The sequence below is a fragment of the Brassica napus genome, chromosome C7 (assembly GCF_020379485.1).
Source record: "Brassica napus cultivar Da-Ae chromosome C7, Da-Ae, whole genome shotgun sequence".
NCBI classification, from domain to species: domain Eukaryota; kingdom Viridiplantae; phylum Streptophyta; class Magnoliopsida; order Brassicales; family Brassicaceae; genus Brassica; species Brassica napus.
The window spans coordinates 34,553,305-34,574,108 of record NC_063450.1 but is presented as its reverse complement, the minus strand read 5'-3'; the positions used below and the strand labels follow the sequence as shown (position 1 = coordinate 34,574,108).

The window sequence follows — 20,804 nt, the reverse complement described above, 5'->3', positions numbered from 1 at the left end:
TCTCGGTGTTCAAATCCGAGAATTACAACAAAACTTACCTCCTTTTGTTGTTAATAGAGTAGATATCATGGCCCATTAGTTCAATTATTGTTAACCATGTATAACTTTCGTATATTTTTATCTATATTTCATATTTTTTTTTGCAAGAAACGACTATTCTATTAGTCAAACTTGAAATGTCACAATTTTATTTGTCCCCCTATTGTATTATATGTTGAACTAAATTTTATTTCTTAATACCCTATGAGAATATATCCTAAATATTTTGTTTAAAAAGTAAATAAATCATCACAACTCTAAAGTATATAAAATTTGAATATAATTATAAGTTTTAACAATTTCTAATAGTAATATATTCGGATCGCAACAACATTTTTTTATATCACCTATGTTTTTAGCAAGAAAAATAATACATCGTTGCTTATCTTTTTTTTATTATGTTTATATCAATATAATCTATTAACATTGCATATATTTGGTATTGACAAATACAAATTTTGAACTAAGAATAGAAAACATCTTGGTGTTAGCAGTAAAATATTTATAATATGAACTAGTTCTATATTTAATCAAATATTTAAAATTTAATCATCTCAATACTTCCACTTTACGAACATTTATTTAAAAAAAAAATTAGAAATCACATAAATAATACTATAAAACCCTAATCACATAAAAATGAAGAACCACAAATTTATTTATTTTTTCTTCGAAAAGAAGTAGTTATTTTTGTTTTTGGAATACATCTTATAACTAACTTCGCTGTATTTCAAGTGGGCTTTCTCAAACTTAAAATGGAAACGTGACAAAAAAATCAATTTCTCTAAAAAAAACGTGATAAAAATAAATATTCTATCTAAATAATCAGTAGTTGGAAAATTTCGGAAAAAGAAAAGTAATTATTATGTTGTGGACCTACGATATTTCCAATCCGTCTCCTGTCACAGGCCAAGAGTCTTACAAATGTCTTTTTGTTATAAGATAAACATGAAAAGTCAATCATCATCCACTTCTTTACCGACTCAAATTACTGTCTTTATTATTTTATTTATTATTGTTCACTATAAATATCATTACTCATCTCTCTTTCATACCATTAGATACTGAGACAAAAAGAAGAGTTTATAATCAAAAGAATCATTTGCTCTCATCTCTAGTTACTCCCAGCATATATATATAATAACTATAAGAAAAGTTATAGTTATCTATTTACTCCCTTTTTATTTACAACACGTTATCAGCACGAATCTCTGATCAACTGAGCACGAGCTCTTATATACCGGTGAAATCCATCAATCCAGAAGCTCAAACCGACTGCAGCTTATCAATCCAAAAGTTCTTAAACCAGCCGAGGTAATGTTTAAATTTATGTATTTCAATATACTTAATTTATTTAAATTTTATTATTGTTTCGGAGTGAAAGGCTGGGCCTTCTCTGTTCATTTTTCGGGATGATAGGCACGCTTTGCCCGACTGATCGTTATGGTAACTATGCCTTCACGATCAGATAAACACGTGGTAGGCTTTGCCTCCGTGAATAAAAAGAAAATGTCAAAAATGACAGACTAAGTCTCCTCGGACTTTGAAATAAGTAAAAGTCAAAATGGTAGACCATGTTTCCTCGGACTTTGTAAAAATGATCAATATGGTAGTCTATGACTCCTCAGATCATGTGGTAGGCTAAGCCTCCCGATTTTATTTATGCTCTTTAAATTTCTGCAATTTAAGTTTATGCTTTTATTTTATGCATTTAATTTCTGCATTTAAATTATGTATTTAAATTTCTGTTTATATATTATTATTCTATGAATACAGTTATCATGTCAAATTTGACAAATCTCAAAATAAATGCCCTTGATATTATGAGAAATAATTATAAGACTTGGGTAGTGGGTGCAAAGATGCACCTGAGAGAAAATGAGCTTTGAGAGATCATTGATATTTTGAAAACTATATAGGATGAGAAAAAGATAAACCATGATATTTACACCAATTCAATGATGGTTTAAAAGATGAAGTGTATCATGAGAAAAGATCTAGAAGATCTTTGATGATTAAATCCTTGAGAGAAAGGATCGGAGTTGATGTAAATCCTCCGAATAAACTGGAAAAAAATGAAATCATGATACTAAACCATCAAATCGGTCCTATTAGAAAAGGACGAGGGTGTGGATGCGGTTGAAACCGTTATCGTGGTCGTGGAAGAGGACGAGGAAGAAGATTCCGTCCCTATGAGAATAATGAGAACTTCCACGAAAATGAAAGTGGTCGGGTGATAAAAGGCAAACATAAAAGGTTTATTGTAGATCCGGCCAGAAAGAAAATTGGGTACGTAGTTGTCGTACGCCAAATATTTAGCGGATCTATATCGAGAATCAAAAAGAAAAAGAGAAATGAAGTATATTAAACTTTGTCTCTTACGAGCCCGAACCATCTTTTCATAGCTTGAAAACTCATCTTGATGATTTAGATTTTCTGGTTGGTCCGGAAAATAAAAATGAGAATATCGATGTGACTTGAGAATTATTTTTCTGAAGAAAATTTTGAGATTTAGGATGGAGATAGACATTCCTGACAGATATTGGGTCATCGTACATGACTACTAAAGGTAACAAATATCTTTCCTCTCTCAAAATAAATAAGTATAATATCTATTACTATAAAAATTATTATTGGCTCTAGAGGAGCTTACGATGAAAAGACATGCATAAGAAAAGGATGGCAAAAGTATAAATGAGTGGTAAACCTGAAGTTTACTGATATATAGCCATCTCCAATAATGTTATCGACATTATTGTGAAATGTTGAAAAACCAGAAGTTTTTCACATATAGCATGTCAAGAAAATAAAGGAAACTATCATGGGTGATGAATCATCAAACAAGTGCACTATATGTGATTTCTTTAAGCAAGCCCCAAATAAAGATCTCACTCTAAAGGATTTGGAACATAATTCATCCCAAATTGGAAAATTGAATATGTTATTGGTTCTAGAGTGGAATTCAGTACGAGATTTTAGACATGGAATGTCATCATCTCGAGGGGGAGAATTAAAGAATCCTATTGAGTGGAACACTGAGAAAATTATGTTCGCACTCGAAAAAGAACTTGATAAAGTAAATTCAAGTAAGATGATCCCCATGATCGGGAGTAAACATGCAGTTGTGCATGTAATAAAGACATATACAATCCATAGGATAAAGTATATGGATACTTAAAAATATGCTCGCAAGTTTGCTAGAAGCATATGATAAGCTGATGGAATGAGATATGTGAAATGGATTACAATGAAAAGTAGAATAATCCATTTACAAAATGCCTGCCAGACATTTTGATGAAATAATGATATCTTATATTCCAGCTGAAAATGCTCCAATAAGAAAATATGTCCTAAAAAGACGATATATGAGTCTATAACACGCTGGAGACGTGATAGACCAATTTGGTTCCAAAGAGTCCTCGAAAAGGAGCAAAAATATAAATAGAGGATGAATCTCATGATGAGACCGTTGATATGGTTAATATAATAGTCAGGTACCTGGGTAAATCATCAATGATGATAAAGAGATCTCGATTAACCATATCAGTACGGGTAAAAAGATGGAACCAAAGAAAAATTAGATTGTCGACAATAAATAAAAAAGCGCTATATAAATAAGGTTTATGAATCTACCTCTATGTATGAGGGTAGAGTGAATTGATTGGCCATCGATTCGATATAAAGCTCGTTAGAAAAACGAGAAATGGTTGGACCAAAAGTCCAAGGTATATATTTCTCTAGAGAATGAAATGAAAGATGACCTTGAGGTATGAAAAACGGCTTGTTCTAAGGTCACTGGAGAAAAATTAAAATAGATGCAATATATTGATATGTCTGGCAGGACACAAAATATAAAATTAATGATGTTCTCAGGAAAGTATAAAACTCTGGAAGAGTTAGAATAAGTCGTATATAAGGTATCTTGAACTGGTAACTGGTGATATGTTTATGGCACGGTTTGCCGATTGCCATTTTAATGAGAATGAATTTCCCGTGTTAGGGGGAGAAATTTGAGAAACTCCTAAAGAAATTACATGGTGTATACAGTCGTTGTTACACTTTGGTTCCCCTGCAAATCAAAGAGAGCTGGAAATTCAGGAAATTGTGTATTTGCATAATTTTGCAAACCAGTTATCAATTGGGTTCACAGATACGACATGATATACCCGCTGAAAATGTTCCATCAAGAGTTGATGTTCCATCAAGAGTTGATGTTCCATCAAGAGTTGATTTCCTAAAGAACAAACTGATGGTAACAAAATGAATGAGCCTAGGGTTCAGTTAAAGAGGGGGGAGACTAACGGGTTCTAAAGATAAAAATCCTCGGAAAAAAATTGTTGAGCAAAGCAAAAAGGTTCGGAAAGAACCTGATATTGAAAGATGTCTGAAAGAAGACATAAGTGGAAAGGTTTCAGAAGAACCTGATATTGAAAGATGTCTGAAAGAAGGCATAAGTGGAAATATTCCAGAAGAACCTGATATTGAAAATGTCTGAAAGAAGGCATAGATGAAAAGGTTTAAGAAGAACCAAATAAAGATATGGATCCAGATGACGAGAAGGGAATAGAAAAGTATGAGGTTTCCATGAACTACGACCTTGATGAAAAGTAATAGATAAAAGATGTTGATGGAATGTTCTCATTTTCTGTGTCCAAAGATATTGATCATGAAAATGATGATCCCGATCCAAGGTCCATTTTGGAATGTTAAAGACATGATTGGGAAGAATGGCAGAAGGCCATTCGAATTGAATTATTCTCCCTAAATAAAATGAATGTCTTTGGACCTATAGTCATAACGCCTGAGAATATAAATCTTGTTGGGTATAAGTGGGTAGTTGTGAGAAAAGTAACACGATATAAAGCCTGATTAGTTGCCAAAATTTTTTCTCAGAGACCGGAAATTGATTTTGAGGAAACGTATTCCTGGGTAATGGATGCAATTACGTTTAGATTTTTGATGAGCCTAACAGCATCTAAAAATCTTGAAATGCATCTCATGGACGTTTTGACTGCATATTTTTATGGATCGTTGGATAACGATATATATATGAAACTCTCTGAAGGATTGAAAATGCCAGGAGCATTGAAAGAAAAATCTAGGGAGATTTGTTCGGTCAAGTTACAGCAATCACTTTATGGATTATAGCAATCTGGACGCATGTGATACAACCGCCTAAGTGAATATATCTTGAAAAAGGGATATGTTAATAATGCGATATGCCCATGCGTTTCTATAAACAAATCATCATCTTGTTTTGTGATCATTGCTGTATATGTAAATGACCTGAACATAATTGGAACTCAAAAGGAGGTTGATGATGCTCGAACTCATATGAAAAAGGAGTTTGAAATGAAAGATCTCGGCAACACAAAGTTTTGTCTTGGGCTCCAGATAGAGCATCTCTGAGAAAGAATATTTGTGCATCAATCAAACTATACAAAAAGGTTATTGAAACGCTTTTGTATGAATAAAGCGACTCCTTTGAGTACTCCAATGGTAAATAGATCTCTATATGTTAAAAGAGATGTTATTTTAAAAGATCCTGGTAAGATCTTATATAAATAAGTACTTTGGAGATGCTAATGGTAATAAAGCATATGTGAGCTTATATATCTTGCGAGTCTTATTTGATTAAATATACTTTTAGACACTAATGTCTTTGCAAGATACATCTCATTTCCTATTTATGGAAATTACAATGGCGTCGAGAACATGACAGTTCTCTCCAAGGTACAGTTGATTTAGGGTTGATTTATTATAGAAACCCCGAGTTTGGTATGGTTGGTTTTGCAGATGCAGGATACTTTTCAGATCCTCATAAGGATCGATCACAAACCGGCTATGTTTTTACAATCGGTGGAACCGAGATCTCTTGGCGGTCACAGAAACAAACTCTGGTTGCGACATTTTCGAATCATACATAAACTATTGTGCTTCACGAAGCATGTCGAGAATGTGTGTGGCTTCGGTTAATGAGTCACCACATACAAGAATCAAGCGGAATAGTCAATGAGAAAGAGCCGACGAAAGTATTTGAAGACAATTCGGCTTGTGTCGCTCAACTCAAAGAAGGCTACATCAAGAGCGACAGAACAAAACACATCCCTCCAAAAAATTTCTCGTACATAAGGGAACTCGAGGAAAATAAAGAGGTGGACATCGAGTATGTACCGTCATGTGACAATCCAGATGATTTGCTCACAAAGGCTCTTCCAACTACAACATTCCGAAAACAGGTTTATGGTATCGGAATGTGGCATTTGCATGACCTGTGACGAGAAAGCTAGGTCCACTATTCTCAGGGGGGGATTACGGCAGTGTACTATTATTTTCTTGTCATGGTTTTTGTCCCAATGGATTTTCTATGACTAGGTTTTTAACGAGGCACTACGTAATACAAGATGGATGATCAAGGAGGAGTGTTATAAGATAAACATTGAAAAGTCAATGATCATCCACTTCTTTACAGACTCAAGTCACTGTTTTTATTATTTTATATATTGTTGCTCACTATAAATACCATCTTTCCTCTCTCTCTTTTGTACGATCAGATAGTAAGACAAGAAGAAGAGTTTATAATCAAAAGAATCATTTGCTCTCATCTTTAACTACTCTCCAGCATATATATATATATATAAGCAAAGTTATAGTTATCTATTTACTCCCTTTTTATTTACAACACTTTTTACATTGTCTTTGTCTTTGGAGGTGTATTGGCTGGCTCCTTCTATTATAATAAGGCTTTTGCATGTGTTTCTAATAATGCAACGTGGATATATCATATATATATATATATATCAAGCAGAGTCGGTCCTAGGTAAAGCCTAATGAAACATTCACCTTATGGCCCCAAATTTTTTGAAAATTTTGGTATGTAAATAGGCCCCTAAATTAAAAAAAAAAATTTAAACCCTCATTTTTTTTTAATATTTACTAAATGGTCTAGGGCCCCTAAATTCTCGGGACCGGCCCTGATATCAAAGGCATGTTATATAACTAAATGATCCGAATGACCAGATTACAAACAGACACATCAAATCTATAAACTAATTAGAAAACAAAGATAAAATTTTCTACTTATATTTCCCTCTTTTAAAAAGCTTAGCTACAGAGAACGCACAGCGAATAAGTTTGTTGATGCACAAAAGCAGGACAGTCAAAATCATAACTTTGTCCCAATATAAATTAAATGGTCTTTGTAACCAAGTGTCATTAGCTCTAATGAAAAACGTTTACTACTAGACAGGCTTGAGAATTGAAATTAAATTATTAAGTGACTGTTGTGACAAAATTAATATTACATTATAGTTTTCAGTAAAAGATTATGTGTTTCGTCCTGAACATAATTTTTTTTTTTAAATGATCTCTATATCTAATTTTTAATAAGCGTTGTATGCTTACTGCAGACTTATGCAACAATGAAATGTATTGGAAAAGGGGGAAAAATGGTGAGAAATGATATCGTTTTGTGGTGGGCCAAGAATTATTCGGAAGAAAAATCTCTGACACCAACCAGGTCACAACCAATCCCATTCCTTACCACTGGTTAGATTTTGATCTAGTTAGGGTGTATCAGAGCATGATTATTGCTATAACCCCATTTGGGTTTTTTAGTGATTAGTTTAAGAATAGAAGTTAGTTAAGAAATTTAGTTAAAAAACCCATAGATTTTATGCTTTATTGGAAGTTTCTTAATTAGGAGTTACTTAAAAAAATAAAATTATTAAAAATATTTTTTTTTTAAAATAAAATTATTTATTAAATAAAATATATTAAAAGATAACATTTAAAACATAGATTTAAAAATTTTTGATCAAATGTATCATCGATCGATTCCTCAAAAGTGTTTTGAGAAGAAATAAGTCATATATGGTGATTAAAGAGAGAATATGAGTTTGGTGCGGTGGAAAAAAAATTCTCAAGAGTGTTTTGATTAAAGAAAGAAGATGACTTCGGTGTTTTGAACCAAGAGTTGTTCGGAGGATTGAAATAACGAGAAGTTGTTAAGAAGATTGAAATTATTTAGATGAATTTTTGAACTTGATAGAGAAATGGAAGAATAAGAAGAAGGAAGAACAAAGGCTTGTTGAGAATACACTTTCATTACAAGATTGTATTTTAAAGACAATGCAACAAGAAAACAACAAAAACATGTCCATTTCCGTGACTCAATTCCGTGATACAAGAACACAAGTTGTTCCAATCAACACAGCAAAGTAAGCGTGACATGTGACTTCACCACAAGACAACAGAAGACCACAACACACGGATGACTTCATCACGCCCACTGCTCCCAATGCTCCACTCAGAAACCAAAGACAAACACAAGAACAACAATGAGAAGACAGTACATGAAACAGAAACAGCTTGTCATTACCAAAACAGAACAACAAGAAGAAACATACAACAAATGATTCAGCCTTCTCATTTCAGCTTCAATATCTTTCTGTGAATAGAGTAAGAACCAAGGACTTAAGAGACTTATAGTTTTATTTCTTAAAAATTGGAAAGAAGATCATTAAAAAACGTACGGTTGTTGGAGCATTTGACTCGTCTGAAGAACATGATGCGCCATATACATCTGAATTATGAGAAGATACATCAATGGAGTCCCTCATACCACCTTCAGATTCGTCAGAAAAAGAACTTTGTATCGTGGGATTCCTTTGGAACGCAACTTGGGTAAAGGCTTGTTGACAAGTATCTATAACTGAGGAAAGTATGATGTTTTAGATATCTATCTCTAACATGTTAGATAAGGTTGGTTAGACTTACCAACTTGAGTCGAGATGGATCGAACTTCATGTCCCTCCTCCCTTAAAAAAATCAAATCCAGGTTCAATCTCATCATCTAATCAGCACCAAATCAATTGTATAAAGTGTGAATCTCAGAAGGATCTAACCGGTTAGAAGAAAGAGGAGATGGGAGGAGACGCCGATTCGATCGAACGGAGGAGATGCCGATACGGAGGAGACGCCGATCGAACAAAAGCGATCGTCCACTACAAGAAATATGAGTATCAGTAGCAGTTCGCGATAGCACAATTTCACAAACTGCTACCAAAAGTGTTAAAATCGGATCACAACTCTATTGTAGCATTAAAATCGCGCTAGTAAAAAATTTCATTAAGCGGGAACATGAAAACCAATACTTTAGCTGAAAAGTGATTTTAGAGTAAAACACTTGGCCAATTTTCAGCTCTTTTTTTTTGTTCTCACTCACGACACAAATTTTTTTTTTTTTACTTGAATCGATCTACCTTCTTCTTCCATCTGCTTCAGTTGTAAACCTCAGACTAGTTTTTGTAAAAGATGAACGAACTAGGTTCTTCCCTAATCGAAAACACCATCGTCACCTTGTTCAAAATCGAAACTTAGGAACCCTAGTCCGCCTTCTGTAATTACTCCTCCGCCTTCCTCTGCCGCTCTTCACCACCATCTTCTCTAGATTCACACTCTCATTCTCCCTCCTCCACTGGCTACGACAATTCGAGCTCGACGATTGTTCTCAAGAAAGAAGATGAATTTGTGTTATCATATCCACTCCTCTGTCCTCAAGCTTCCCCATTTCTTCACTCCAAGGTCTCTTCTTTCTCTATCCCTCTCTTTCGAGCAACCCCTTTACCCTCTGCGCGTGATTGGTCACCGATATAAACAATCAAGTTTAACACTTTCGGTTTTTTTCCATGTCTCAGAGCTTTATGGCGTCTCATCAGCGAGAATTGAGAGTGTTCACAGTGGCAACAACCACAGAAGAGGCGTCTGGTAACATATAAGACAGCTCCAATATCTCTACCTGAAGGCTCGTGGAAACAGGTAGAGAGATCTTCTTGATTATGTTAAAAGTTTGAAAGATGAATCTTCTTGTTTGTTTAGGTAGCTGGTGGGGTTACAGCTGCTGGTATGTATGCTGGATTTCGGGCGTCAGGGAGAAGCCTAATCTTGCTCTTGTAACCTGTGATGTCGGTGCTGTAGCTGCAGGTCCAAATGCTAGCTATCTTTGTGGTGCTTAATATTTATTCAGTGGCAAATACGTTTCTGATTTTATTTTATTTTTTCTGTCAGGGGGTTTACAATGAATGTGGTTGCTGCTCCTGTAGTTTACTGCAAGAAGGTTCTTGGTTCCTCTGAGGTAAGACTCTTTTCTTTTGGCTCAGCTTGATTGGAGAGAGTCAAGATTAAAACAATTGAGTGTAACCCTCAAAGCATGAACACAGTCTATGGCTTATTTTTTCCATACACTAACAACTAAAGATGTGGGCCAAGAGTTTGTAGTGCTTGTACTAATCAGCACAGTCTGCTACTTCTTATTCCTTGAACATTTACTGGTAATGCTTGTTTTATTCTCCTGAGGTGTCCCAAAACACGGGCTCTAAATGTCATTGCAAAGATTACATGACATGACAAGGGTTCTTTATATGTTATGTATGTTCGTGACTTGAAATCATAAGCTATCTTATCGCCATTTCATTCACCTTAGGACGAAGCAGAGGTTTCGGGTCGTGACTATGTCTTCTGTCTGAAGTTGAGGCAGCTGCTTTGCAGTTTAATGGCTATGTAGGAATATACATATACTCTTAACAACACTTATTTCTCAGGCTCTAGAGAGTGTAGATAAAGCTCTTGTGTCTCGACTAGTAGTAAGAGTATGTGTAGCAGCTGGAGCAATGGAGAAAAGCCTGTGCCTCGACAATATCTTGGGATCGGTTGTTGTGTGAGCAAAAGGGCCAAGAGAACGTTTTCAGACCACATCCTCTCACTGCAGAGCTTGGCCTATATACCAAATCGTATCATCACCAGCGGTAAGAGCAGGAGCTCTTACATTTTCACTCAACAAAAACGTAGGGGTATCAACCAGGGCGCCATGATTGTGTGGGAAGTGAGTTCTTCCTTCTCTCGCTCTCTCTCTCCTTTGTATTTCTAGCTGTATAAAGAGTGGCGTTGTGCTTGCGTTTGTTGGATTTTATGTCTGAGGATGTGACCTTGTGGTGAATTCGATGGTTGGTCCTCTCTGTCATCTTGTTGCTGAGTGATAGATACATTGCCTGTGAAGTTGCAGTCTTTCTTTCATGTCTGAGATACATTGAACATTAACAAGATGCTTGTGTCTGGAAGTGAAGATGATAAGTGTAAGACTTGAAAAGATTCTATGTAAAATATGTTTTATAAGTTTATTGAATAATTTTGAGCTCAGTTCATGGACTTGGATCAAACCAAGGTTAAAAGTGATGAACTTGTTTTAAGGCAAGCGTTAAATGAAGAAGTAAACAAAATGTTTAAACCAATATAATTTTGTAAACCAATTTGGAACCGGTTAAATTTTGTAAGCACATTCAGATTATTAAAAAAAAAAAATTTGTTTTTTGTGGTTTGAAAAAAAAAAGCAAAACCCTAAACCCTAAACATGTTTTTAAACCCTAAATATAAGCTTTAAACTTCAGTCGTTTATAATAATTAAACTCTAATCTTAATTTAAATTTAATTTGAAAAAATTTATTTGTTTCAATTTATATTTCTTAAATTTATAAATTTAAAATACAAGTTAAATCTAAACTAAACAACCTAATCAAACTTCCCAAATTCAACGGTATATACAAAGTCATGAATATAATCTCTACAGATAAATTATTAGGTTATTACTAAACTAAACCATATTCCTTATATAAACTATAACTTTATTTGTTTTATTTTCAAATATCTATCTTAACCACTATTATATTATCACAAACCTTAAACCACATACTTTAAACTTAACTACAACTATATAAACTAATAGTCATAATGGTAGTATTAATTAGAAGATTTAAAATTTAAGTCGTAATTTAGTCTTTTAATTTAATCTATAAATTCCAAAACATAAATCTTAAACTAAATTAGAAATAACAAAACATAATTTTTAAAAAAATTATAAACTGTAAATCCTAAACTATAAGCAGAAACCTTTAATCTAAAATATATACTTTAAATGTAAACTATAAACCTTAAACCCCAAAACTTAATCTCAAACCTTATTCTCCAAACTCTAAATATACTTCAAACTTAAAACTTTAGATATAAACTTTAAACTTTATATCATAAATCTAAACTTTGAATCTAAACTATATTTTGGAAACTTAACTATGAACTTTAGTATTAAACCCCAAATCCTATCCCCTGACCCCCAAACTCTACTCCCAAAACTCAAACCATATTCCCAAAAATTCAACAAACATCAAATCTAAATCTTAATAACAAACCTTTATATACAACTCTAACCCTTATACTTTCAAAACTCTAAATCCCTAAATCATAAAGAATTATAATAGAAAGTTTAAATTTAAATTCAAGTATATATATATATATATTTTTTTTTGTCACAGATTCAAGTATATTCTAAGACTCAAATTATATACTTATTCAGAATATAACCATCAAAAACTTGTAATTATTCAACATGTCTAAGCTTTTATTTAGAATCTCGAAATTTAAATTGCAATTTATTACTTTCTATAGATTATGCACTTAATAATAAAACAAACAACATGATAATCAAACACAAAAGAAACACTAAAAGTAAGTGTCAATCCGTAAACTTCTTTCTCATTGGTCGAGAAGGGCAAGGATTACCGGTTATTATATCACAGCCGTCTATCTCACCTCCTTTTACGTTATTCTTCTTCTTTTTAATAGCAATCCTAGTGATTCTTTCTATTGGCTTATACAAGAAAGTGGGGATAACTTCTTTTTGTAATCTTAACCCTTGATGAATTTAATCTAAGGGACATAAACATTTGCTTCTTTTTTTAATGGGTTTTCTCTCTCTCGATCTTGCTCCTCTCATCTTCTACCGTAAACCTGAAAGAAAAATCTCTACTCTAATCAAGAAACCACCTCTGAATCGTCGAGTTGAGTCTTACACCGTTTGAATTCGAACCTTTCTTTGTAAAGTTCTGAGCTTTACTCATGGCAGCTTATGCTCGTACCTTCGCCTCGTTGACCCATCTCCAGCAAACCTTCTCGCCGCCGATACCTCTTCTCCGACGACATCACAGCGCCAAACCCACTTCCCGAATCACCTACAATAAATTCGTAGCTCCATCTTTTCTCCTACTCTGGAATAAACCCTCCATTTTACGAAGGACTCCACTTCTCACCTCGTTGGTTCATGTCTCGAGCCCAAAGAATCTCCAATCAAAACAGAATCTGACATCGACTAAGCCATCGAGTAAGTTCCTCATCGGGGCTCCAATTAGGGTTTAGATTCGTAATCTCTAGTCCGTCCTTTTGATCGATTTGGTCCTTTTGATTCATTTTTAGAGGTAGTGAATGATGATGAAGAGGTTCTCGTAATATCTCTCTCTCTCTCTCTTGATTCTGATTCGGCTCTTTTTTGGTAAATGAAGTTGATTAAAAGAATTTCCATGAAAGTTTGAATCTTTTCTGTTTATGTTTTGAAAACTGGGTTTCAGGGATAAGCAGAAGATGAAGAAGATGAAGAACATCAGCAGACAGAGAGAAGAGGCGGAAAGCAGAAGAATAAGCAACGACGGAGGAGTTTCATAGATGGAGGTTGTGGCGGCGGAGAGGCAGAGGGGGGAGACGTGCGGAGGAGGCGGTGCAAAGGAGTTATAGGGATATTTTTGGTTTTTTTGGTTAGATTTAGATTTTAAACCCGGTTTAGTTTTTGGTACATTATAGTGCTTTTGCATATTCTAGTCTGGTTACAATACTAAAAATTCTATTTTTAATTTTCTTTTTTTTACAATATTTTTCAATTATATATCCCATTAAAAAAACAAAATTAGTAAATCAAACCGAAAAATGTGTCAATATAGAAAATATTAGCTATTTAGTATTACCTAGAGTATAAACGTCATAGCACAAGTAAAACGCTGTATTATAATATTCAATGGCACAAAAAAATTGCTATTAAATGTTCAAAAATCCAAAAAAAAAATGAGTTACAAAAAGGTATTCTATGACAAAAAACAAAATGTCATAACAAAATTTTATGGCACACGAAAAGTGCCACATAAAATATTTAAATAGCGAAAAAAATCGCTATAAATAGGTATAATATAACACATGACCAACGCTATATATCTGTATATTGTTACAGCACGCGAAAAATGCTACGCTAGGGGGGGGGGTCTATTATAGCTGTGGCTGTCACGGCGTTCTTCGAAACGCTATGAAAACGATATGATAGCGTTTATCGGGTGCTATTAATACCGATATTTCTTGTGGTGGTCGTTGTCTCGACAGAGAATACGAGAGAAATGAGAGAAGAGGGGAGAAAAGAAAGAAAAAAAGAAAAAAAAAAGGAAAAAAACAAAATTCCTTGGTTGGCCGACACCTGTACTAAGAAACTTCTTTCTAATCGGTTAAAAAAGGCATGAAATAAGAGCCGGTTATACAAATTTAATTTGTTTTTCATTTAATTAAATGCCTAATTTTCTTTAAAAATCCTACTAAGAAACTCCAATAATAGTGCTCTCAGCTCCTTCTTTATAGCCATTAATAAAGTTTGCTAGTTAATCTATGGATGTCACCTAAACATATCCATAATCATTACGAAGCGGAACGTGCACAAAATCTAAATAAACGGCTGAGAAGTTGTGATACCAAGTACACTTGCTTTATTACAATTTAACCCTACAATTTCTCAAAACATCATAAAAGTAAACCCTAATTAATATTTGACAACAACAAGTCCCGAAGCTGCTCTTGCTTGTAAACCCTCGACCCCGTCCTCACCGTCGCTTGTTGAATCATAAGATCGTTCATCACTAAGATGCTCGCGTGGTTCACTTCTACCTCCAAATCCATAAACGCATTCATCAGTCTCGATTCATAATGATTTCTATATATTACTCGATTCCAATTTAATTATGGCGTCACGACCCATAACCTTCACGTCTATCTTCATCTCCACTGCTTTTCCCCGCGTCTACAAACTCTAAAACTGCGTTCTGCTCTGCGATCTCTTCATTAAGTTTATTGAGCTGGATCTGAACCGCATTTTTTTTCGATTCTGCGTTTTCTGCGTTCAACTTCAGTTCGTTGATGTACCTAACAGTGTCTTCAAGTAACGACGCCTTGTCCATTCCTGTTATGTTTGGCACAACCGCTCGTAACGCGTAAAATCGTTGGTTTAGCTTCTTGGGTCTCAACCGCTCCGCTTCCACGTGGTTCATTGGCTCTTCTCTACCGTGTGTCGGCTTCTTCTTGTGTTTCTTTTGACGTTTTCTCTTCAGCATCGCTTTGACATCGATGTTAAACTGATCTGAATCCTCGAGTTTAATATCTTCCGCGAAACTCGAACGAACTGTTGTTGACGTGGAGGAAGTCGCCGTGGAGGATATGATATGATTTTGGATTGGTGGATAAACTGGCAGGCCCGTGCCTTGTATAAGGCAGCTAAAGCTAATGCTTTAGGCCACATTAAAAAGGAAAAAAATTGGGCCACATCTTAAATTCTGTGTATAGTCCTTTTTATTTGTTTCCATATTTTTATGTAAAAGTTATCAAACAATAAAGGCAATTTAACCTTTTGTTAGTTTCCATTTTTATGTTATAGTTATCAAAATAAAATTAAAAGGAAATTTAACACTTTCAAACATAAAGAAACTTTCCAGCCATCACTATAAATAACTTTGACCCTCTTCATAAATACACACAGATAATTTTTCTTTGATCACTGACTTGTTTACATCCGTACGATTGAATTTTGATTTGATAATTTGGTATTTCTAAAGTTCTCTGTTTCTTTAATTATTATTTTCTTATTCATTGGTTGTTCACTTTGTATGGTTTAGATTTTAAATATTGTCACCATTTGATTAGTAAATCAGTTATAAAGTGATGTTGAATTGAATTTTAAAATAAATTATAATTGTGGAGGTGGTCTTTACGAACTAACATGTTTCAGAGGAGACGATGTTCTTCTTTTAAAAATAAGAACTATTATTGGTGTCTTATTTTTTTTTATGTTGTTGTATAGTTAAGTCATCCTTATTTTTAATACGTACTTATATTTTTTTGTCTTGTACTATTATCTGAATTTAATTAATTTTAATTCAGTTTCTTACAATAGTTTTGTAATAATGTTGTTTGCAGAAAAATGCCTCCAGTGAGCACTAGAAAGCATGTTCATGGATCAGTTAAAAGGAAGGAAAAAAAGAAAAGAGATGAGTTTATCAAATCTCAAGCTAACTCTATGCTTAAGTTCGTCACAAAATCAGGACCTTCTAAAACGGATGTGCCTACGGAGGATGAGATAAACAAAAAAGATGCATGTGATGAAGAAGAGATGCTTACAAATGAGAATCAGGAAAACGCTGATGCAGTTGAGTATATGGAAGAGACCAGAGAAAAGAATATGGAAGAGACCAGAGAAAAGAATATCAGAAACGTTAATGCAAGCATGGAAACATGGATTCTACTGATCCTGGAACATGGAAAAGAATTGAGAAAGGGGATAGAGATTTCTTGGTTGAAAAGGGTCCTCCGGTCAGATTACCAATTAATTATCACTTTCCGAGAGACAAATTTAATAGATGTTTTTCTCATTCATCTTATACAAGAAAAATGAGCAATGGAGAAAATCATGATAGAAGATGACTGGTTTATTCAAAATCTAAAGATCTTCTTTTTTGCTGGTGTTGTAAGCTATTCAGCCATGAAAAAGATCTTCCTATATTGGCAAGTACCGGGTTTAGTGACTGGAGGAATATTTCTTCTCGTTTGAAAAGTCATGAAACTAGTCATACTCATATTTTATGCATGACTAAATGGACAGAGCTGGAAGTGAGACTCCAAAGGAATGAAACTGTTGATCGACATTTGCAAGAAGAAATAAATAGGGAGAAAAGACATTGGAGAGATGTACTGCTGAGGCTGCTTTCATTGGTTGAAGCTTTTGCTAAATATAACATTTCTTTTCGTAGAGACAATGCGAAGATTGATGATGAGAACAACAGAAATTTTCTGGGTATGATTAAGGCGATTGCAAAATTTGATCCAGTAATGATAGAACATCTCCGGCAATTTGAAAAAGGTGAAACTCAATATCATTATCTCAGTCACAAAATTCAGAATGAGTTAATAGAGTTACTTGCATCTGAAATCAAGTTAATGATCATCAAGAAGATTCAGAATGCGAAGTATTTTTCGGTAATTCTAGATTGTACTCCTGATATTAGTCGTAAAGAACAAATGGCTCTTATTGTCTGATGCGTGGATACTTCGACGTCTTCTCCCAAAGTTGAAGAATTTTTCCTCACATTCTTAGAAGTAAATGATACATCAGGAAAAGGATTATTCGACGCTCTACGAAAGGTATGGTTTGATTTCAAGTTGAATATTAATGATGTGAGAGGAAAAGGTTATGACAATGGAGCAAACATGAAAGGAAAATACAAAGGTGTGCAAAGCAGATTGCTTGAAGTTATTCCAAGAGCATGTTATACTCCATGTGGATGTCATAGCCTTAATCTCGCGCTTTGTGATATGGCTTCTTCATCTAAAAAAGCGGTGTCATTCTTTGGGATTGTTCAACAAATCTACTGTCTGTTTTCATCTTCAACTAGAAACTGGGAGATATTCAGAGAGAAGGTGAATGGCCTAACACTCAAACCATTAACACAAACTCGATGGGAGAGTCGGATAGACAGTGTAAAGCCTATAAGATTTCAGACACTACAAATACGAGAGGCTTTATTTTACTTGGCTGAAAGTAGTAATAATCCAATGCATAAAAGTCAAGCTGAGTCTCTTGCTGAGAGTGAATCACATGGAATTGGAGGGTTTGAATTTTTATTTGGAATGATCATTTGGCATGAACTTCTATCTGCTTTTAACATAGTAAGCAAGATCCTACAGTCAGAGGATATGGATATTGATGTTGCTATTTCTCAACTAAATGGACTTGTGTTATTTCTGAAAGAATATAGAGAAACAGGTTTTGAGCGAGCAAAATCTGAAGCTACACGAATTGCAAATGAGATGGAGATTGAGCCTGCATTTTCTGTAAAGCCAAACCGTACTAGAAAAAGGAAAAGACATTTTGATGAAGATATCGACAATGAAGAAGAAAGTATGGTGTTACCTGGGGAAGAGGGATTTAAAGTGGACTACTTCATAAACATCATGGATCAAGCTATTGTTTCTATTGAAACAAGATTTGAACAATTCCAAAGTTATGATAAAACTTTTGGATTTTGGTTTGATTTAAACAAGCTGAAAGCAACTAGTGATGATGAGTTGATGGAATCTTGTGTTAGACTTGGAGATTTTCTTAGGCATGGTGAACATTCTGATGTAAATGGGGAAGATTTATGTTCAGAGCTTAAACTTTTAAGAATGGTACTACCAGAAGAAGTTAAAAGAGCAGCTGAGTTATTGAACTCTTTGAAAGGAATGGAGGATTTTTATCCGAATTCATGGATTGCTTATCGAATATTGTTGACAATCCTGGTATCTGTTGCTTCTGCAGAAAGAAGTTTTTCTAAGCTGAAGTTGATAAAGAATTATCTGCGATCTACTATGTCACAAGAAAGGTTGAATGGGTTATCAATGATATCTATTGAAAAAGATATGGTTGATAAACTTGATTACGAAAAGATTATGGACGAATTTGTAGGAAGAAAAGCTAGAAGATCTGTTTTTCAAAAATAAAATTGTATTGATATATTATGGTTTTTGTATTTCTAAAATTTAATTATATTTTATTATATTTTACGAGGGCCACATTTTTTTTGATGCTTTAAGCCACTAAAATATCCGGGACGGCACTGAAACTGGTCTCGGTTTACTTGAGAAAAGCTGGCAGGAGCTCGAGTTCATATCTCCGGAAAAATCTCTGTATCCTTCGAAATTAAAAAGGAATCGGATCTTTCGAAAAAACCCAGTGTTTTCTCGGATCAGCTCCGTGGATCCAAGCTCCAACACACCGTTATCCGAGGGAATACAAACTATGGTTTGTAACCCTAAGTCCCCTCCTTGGTTAGCCCGACTACAGCCTGACCCATTAATCATATCTAACCCGGTAATCCAAACCGGGTTATACGTGGCAAACGCCTTACCCGCTAAACCGGATCCACTGCGAAAGCTACACGTCATTGAAACTAAATAAAACCACTCCATATCCGTCAGCTCCACGTCATCATCTTCGTCCTTCACCGGAAAAGAAACGCCGGAGATCGTCGAGCTAAGTTCCCGGAGTACCTTATTCCTTTGCAATTTCTCCTCCGCGTTCGTCTTCCTCCTCCGCCGAGTCTTGTCAGTCTCGTCTTCGCCTTTGTAAACGCCGTAGCCCCATTTAAGCACCGGTTCGCCGGAGATGTCGTGGTACGAAGGTTTCCAGAAAATGGCGTAACACCAGGCCTCGTGAGTCACTTTTACGACTGCGTGTAACCGTTGTTGGAGAGTAGTCTCCAGGGTGCGATTTGCCGGAGATAATGGCCATATATCGGAGGAGGAGTTCAAGAAAGCGTCGATCATTGTTAAGTCATAGTCGGCATTCAAGAGATTCATCTTTGCGGGTAACTGTTTGATGAATTTATGTATGAACAAAAAAAAATCTTTGACACAGTGTTGCATTAGAAAATGAGAAGTCATAGGGGTTTGTGTATGTATTTTATCAACTTAGGGGTTGCCGGGTAGGTGAGGCAACTGGACCGAAACGGTTTAATCGAAATATAACCGAAATGAGTTTATAAACTGTTTATTTTCATTATTTTAACACGGTTTTTGTCAACTAATAGCAAGTAATTAATTAATATTTTAACTAGTCTATATTTACTAAAAATCTATATTTAATCTATTAAAAAGGATACTTAGTTTACTAATTGTGTTACTAAAATTATTTAGTTTTAGACGACTTTTATTAAAAACATCCATATATGTTAAGAAGTGTATATTAGAGCAATTTATTGATTGGATAGTTATTTGTCGAATATGGAAAGAAATGAAAACAATTCTACTAGCATGCGGACTTAAATGAAAATATGTGGGATCACATGAGAATAACGTTGGTTCTTTGGTTTAGATCTTGACGCAAATGATTATTTAAATCTTATACCGGATTTTGATCCTCGCGGATTTTTTTTAGATTATAAAAAGTTTTATATGAATTAGTGTTTTGATATTGTTATACATTATTATTTCAAATTTTTTCTCTATATTTTTATATAACTTTTTCATACGATTCTACAGCTTGTCGGACCTGAAAAAATAAATCTGAAACCAACCTAAAAATATAGGTGCAGTTCGGGACTGAGTCATGGGCAAAGTATCTATTCAATATCTTTTTGGATCGCGGATCTCTGTTCTAGTTTGGGTCCTATCCGAGACTCGACTGGGTACCCAAAGTACCTAGAATGATTTGTGTATATTAGGTATGTTTGGGCATTTCATATATGTTTTCGGCATTACAGATATTTTTAAGTTTCTGGTTCGGGTTTTTCGGTTATAGTTAAGGGTTATGGGTAAAATTTCAATTTAAAAAATATATATTTTGGGTTGGTAAATTTTGGGTGTTTGGGTTCTCCGATTAGGTTTACGGGTAAAATTTTGGATATTTTGAGTAAATGAATATTTTTCAGGTATTGGTTTGGATTTTGGGGATTTTTGTGTTCAAATCCTTTTTTTGTGTTTTGGGTACTTCTTGTTTTTTTTGGATTCTAATATCCAAACCAATCTGAACTTGGTAGTTATTCAAAATTAAATTTATTTTACAGATATTTGAATTATGAGTCCGAACCAATCCAGAACCAAAAAGA

The 20,804-nt window shown here is 34.3% G+C and overlaps 2 protein-coding genes across 2 annotated transcripts; both read right to left on the bottom strand.

Moving 5' to 3' along the window:
• Positions 1-8,105: 8,105 nt before the first annotated feature.
• On the bottom strand, positions 8,106-9,609 carry LOC111207895. The gene is made up of 4 exons (XM_022706424.2): positions 8,818-9,609; positions 8,574-8,746; positions 8,448-8,488; positions 8,106-8,341 (listed from the first exon to the last, which is right to left on the bottom strand). The coding sequence occupies exons 1-4, from the start codon at positions 8,891-8,893 to the stop codon at positions 8,278-8,280; spliced, it is 354 nt and encodes a 117-aa protein (XP_022562145.2). The 5' UTR covers positions 8,894-9,609; the 3' UTR covers positions 8,106-8,277.
• Positions 9,610-18,795: 9,186 nt separating this feature from the next.
• On the bottom strand, positions 18,796-19,557 carry LOC106408020 (transcription factor bHLH28). The gene has a single exon (XM_013848854.2). The coding sequence runs from the start codon at positions 19,555-19,557 to the stop codon at positions 18,796-18,798; it is 762 nt and encodes a 253-aa protein (XP_013704308.1).
• Positions 19,558-20,804: the final 1,247 nt, after the last annotated feature.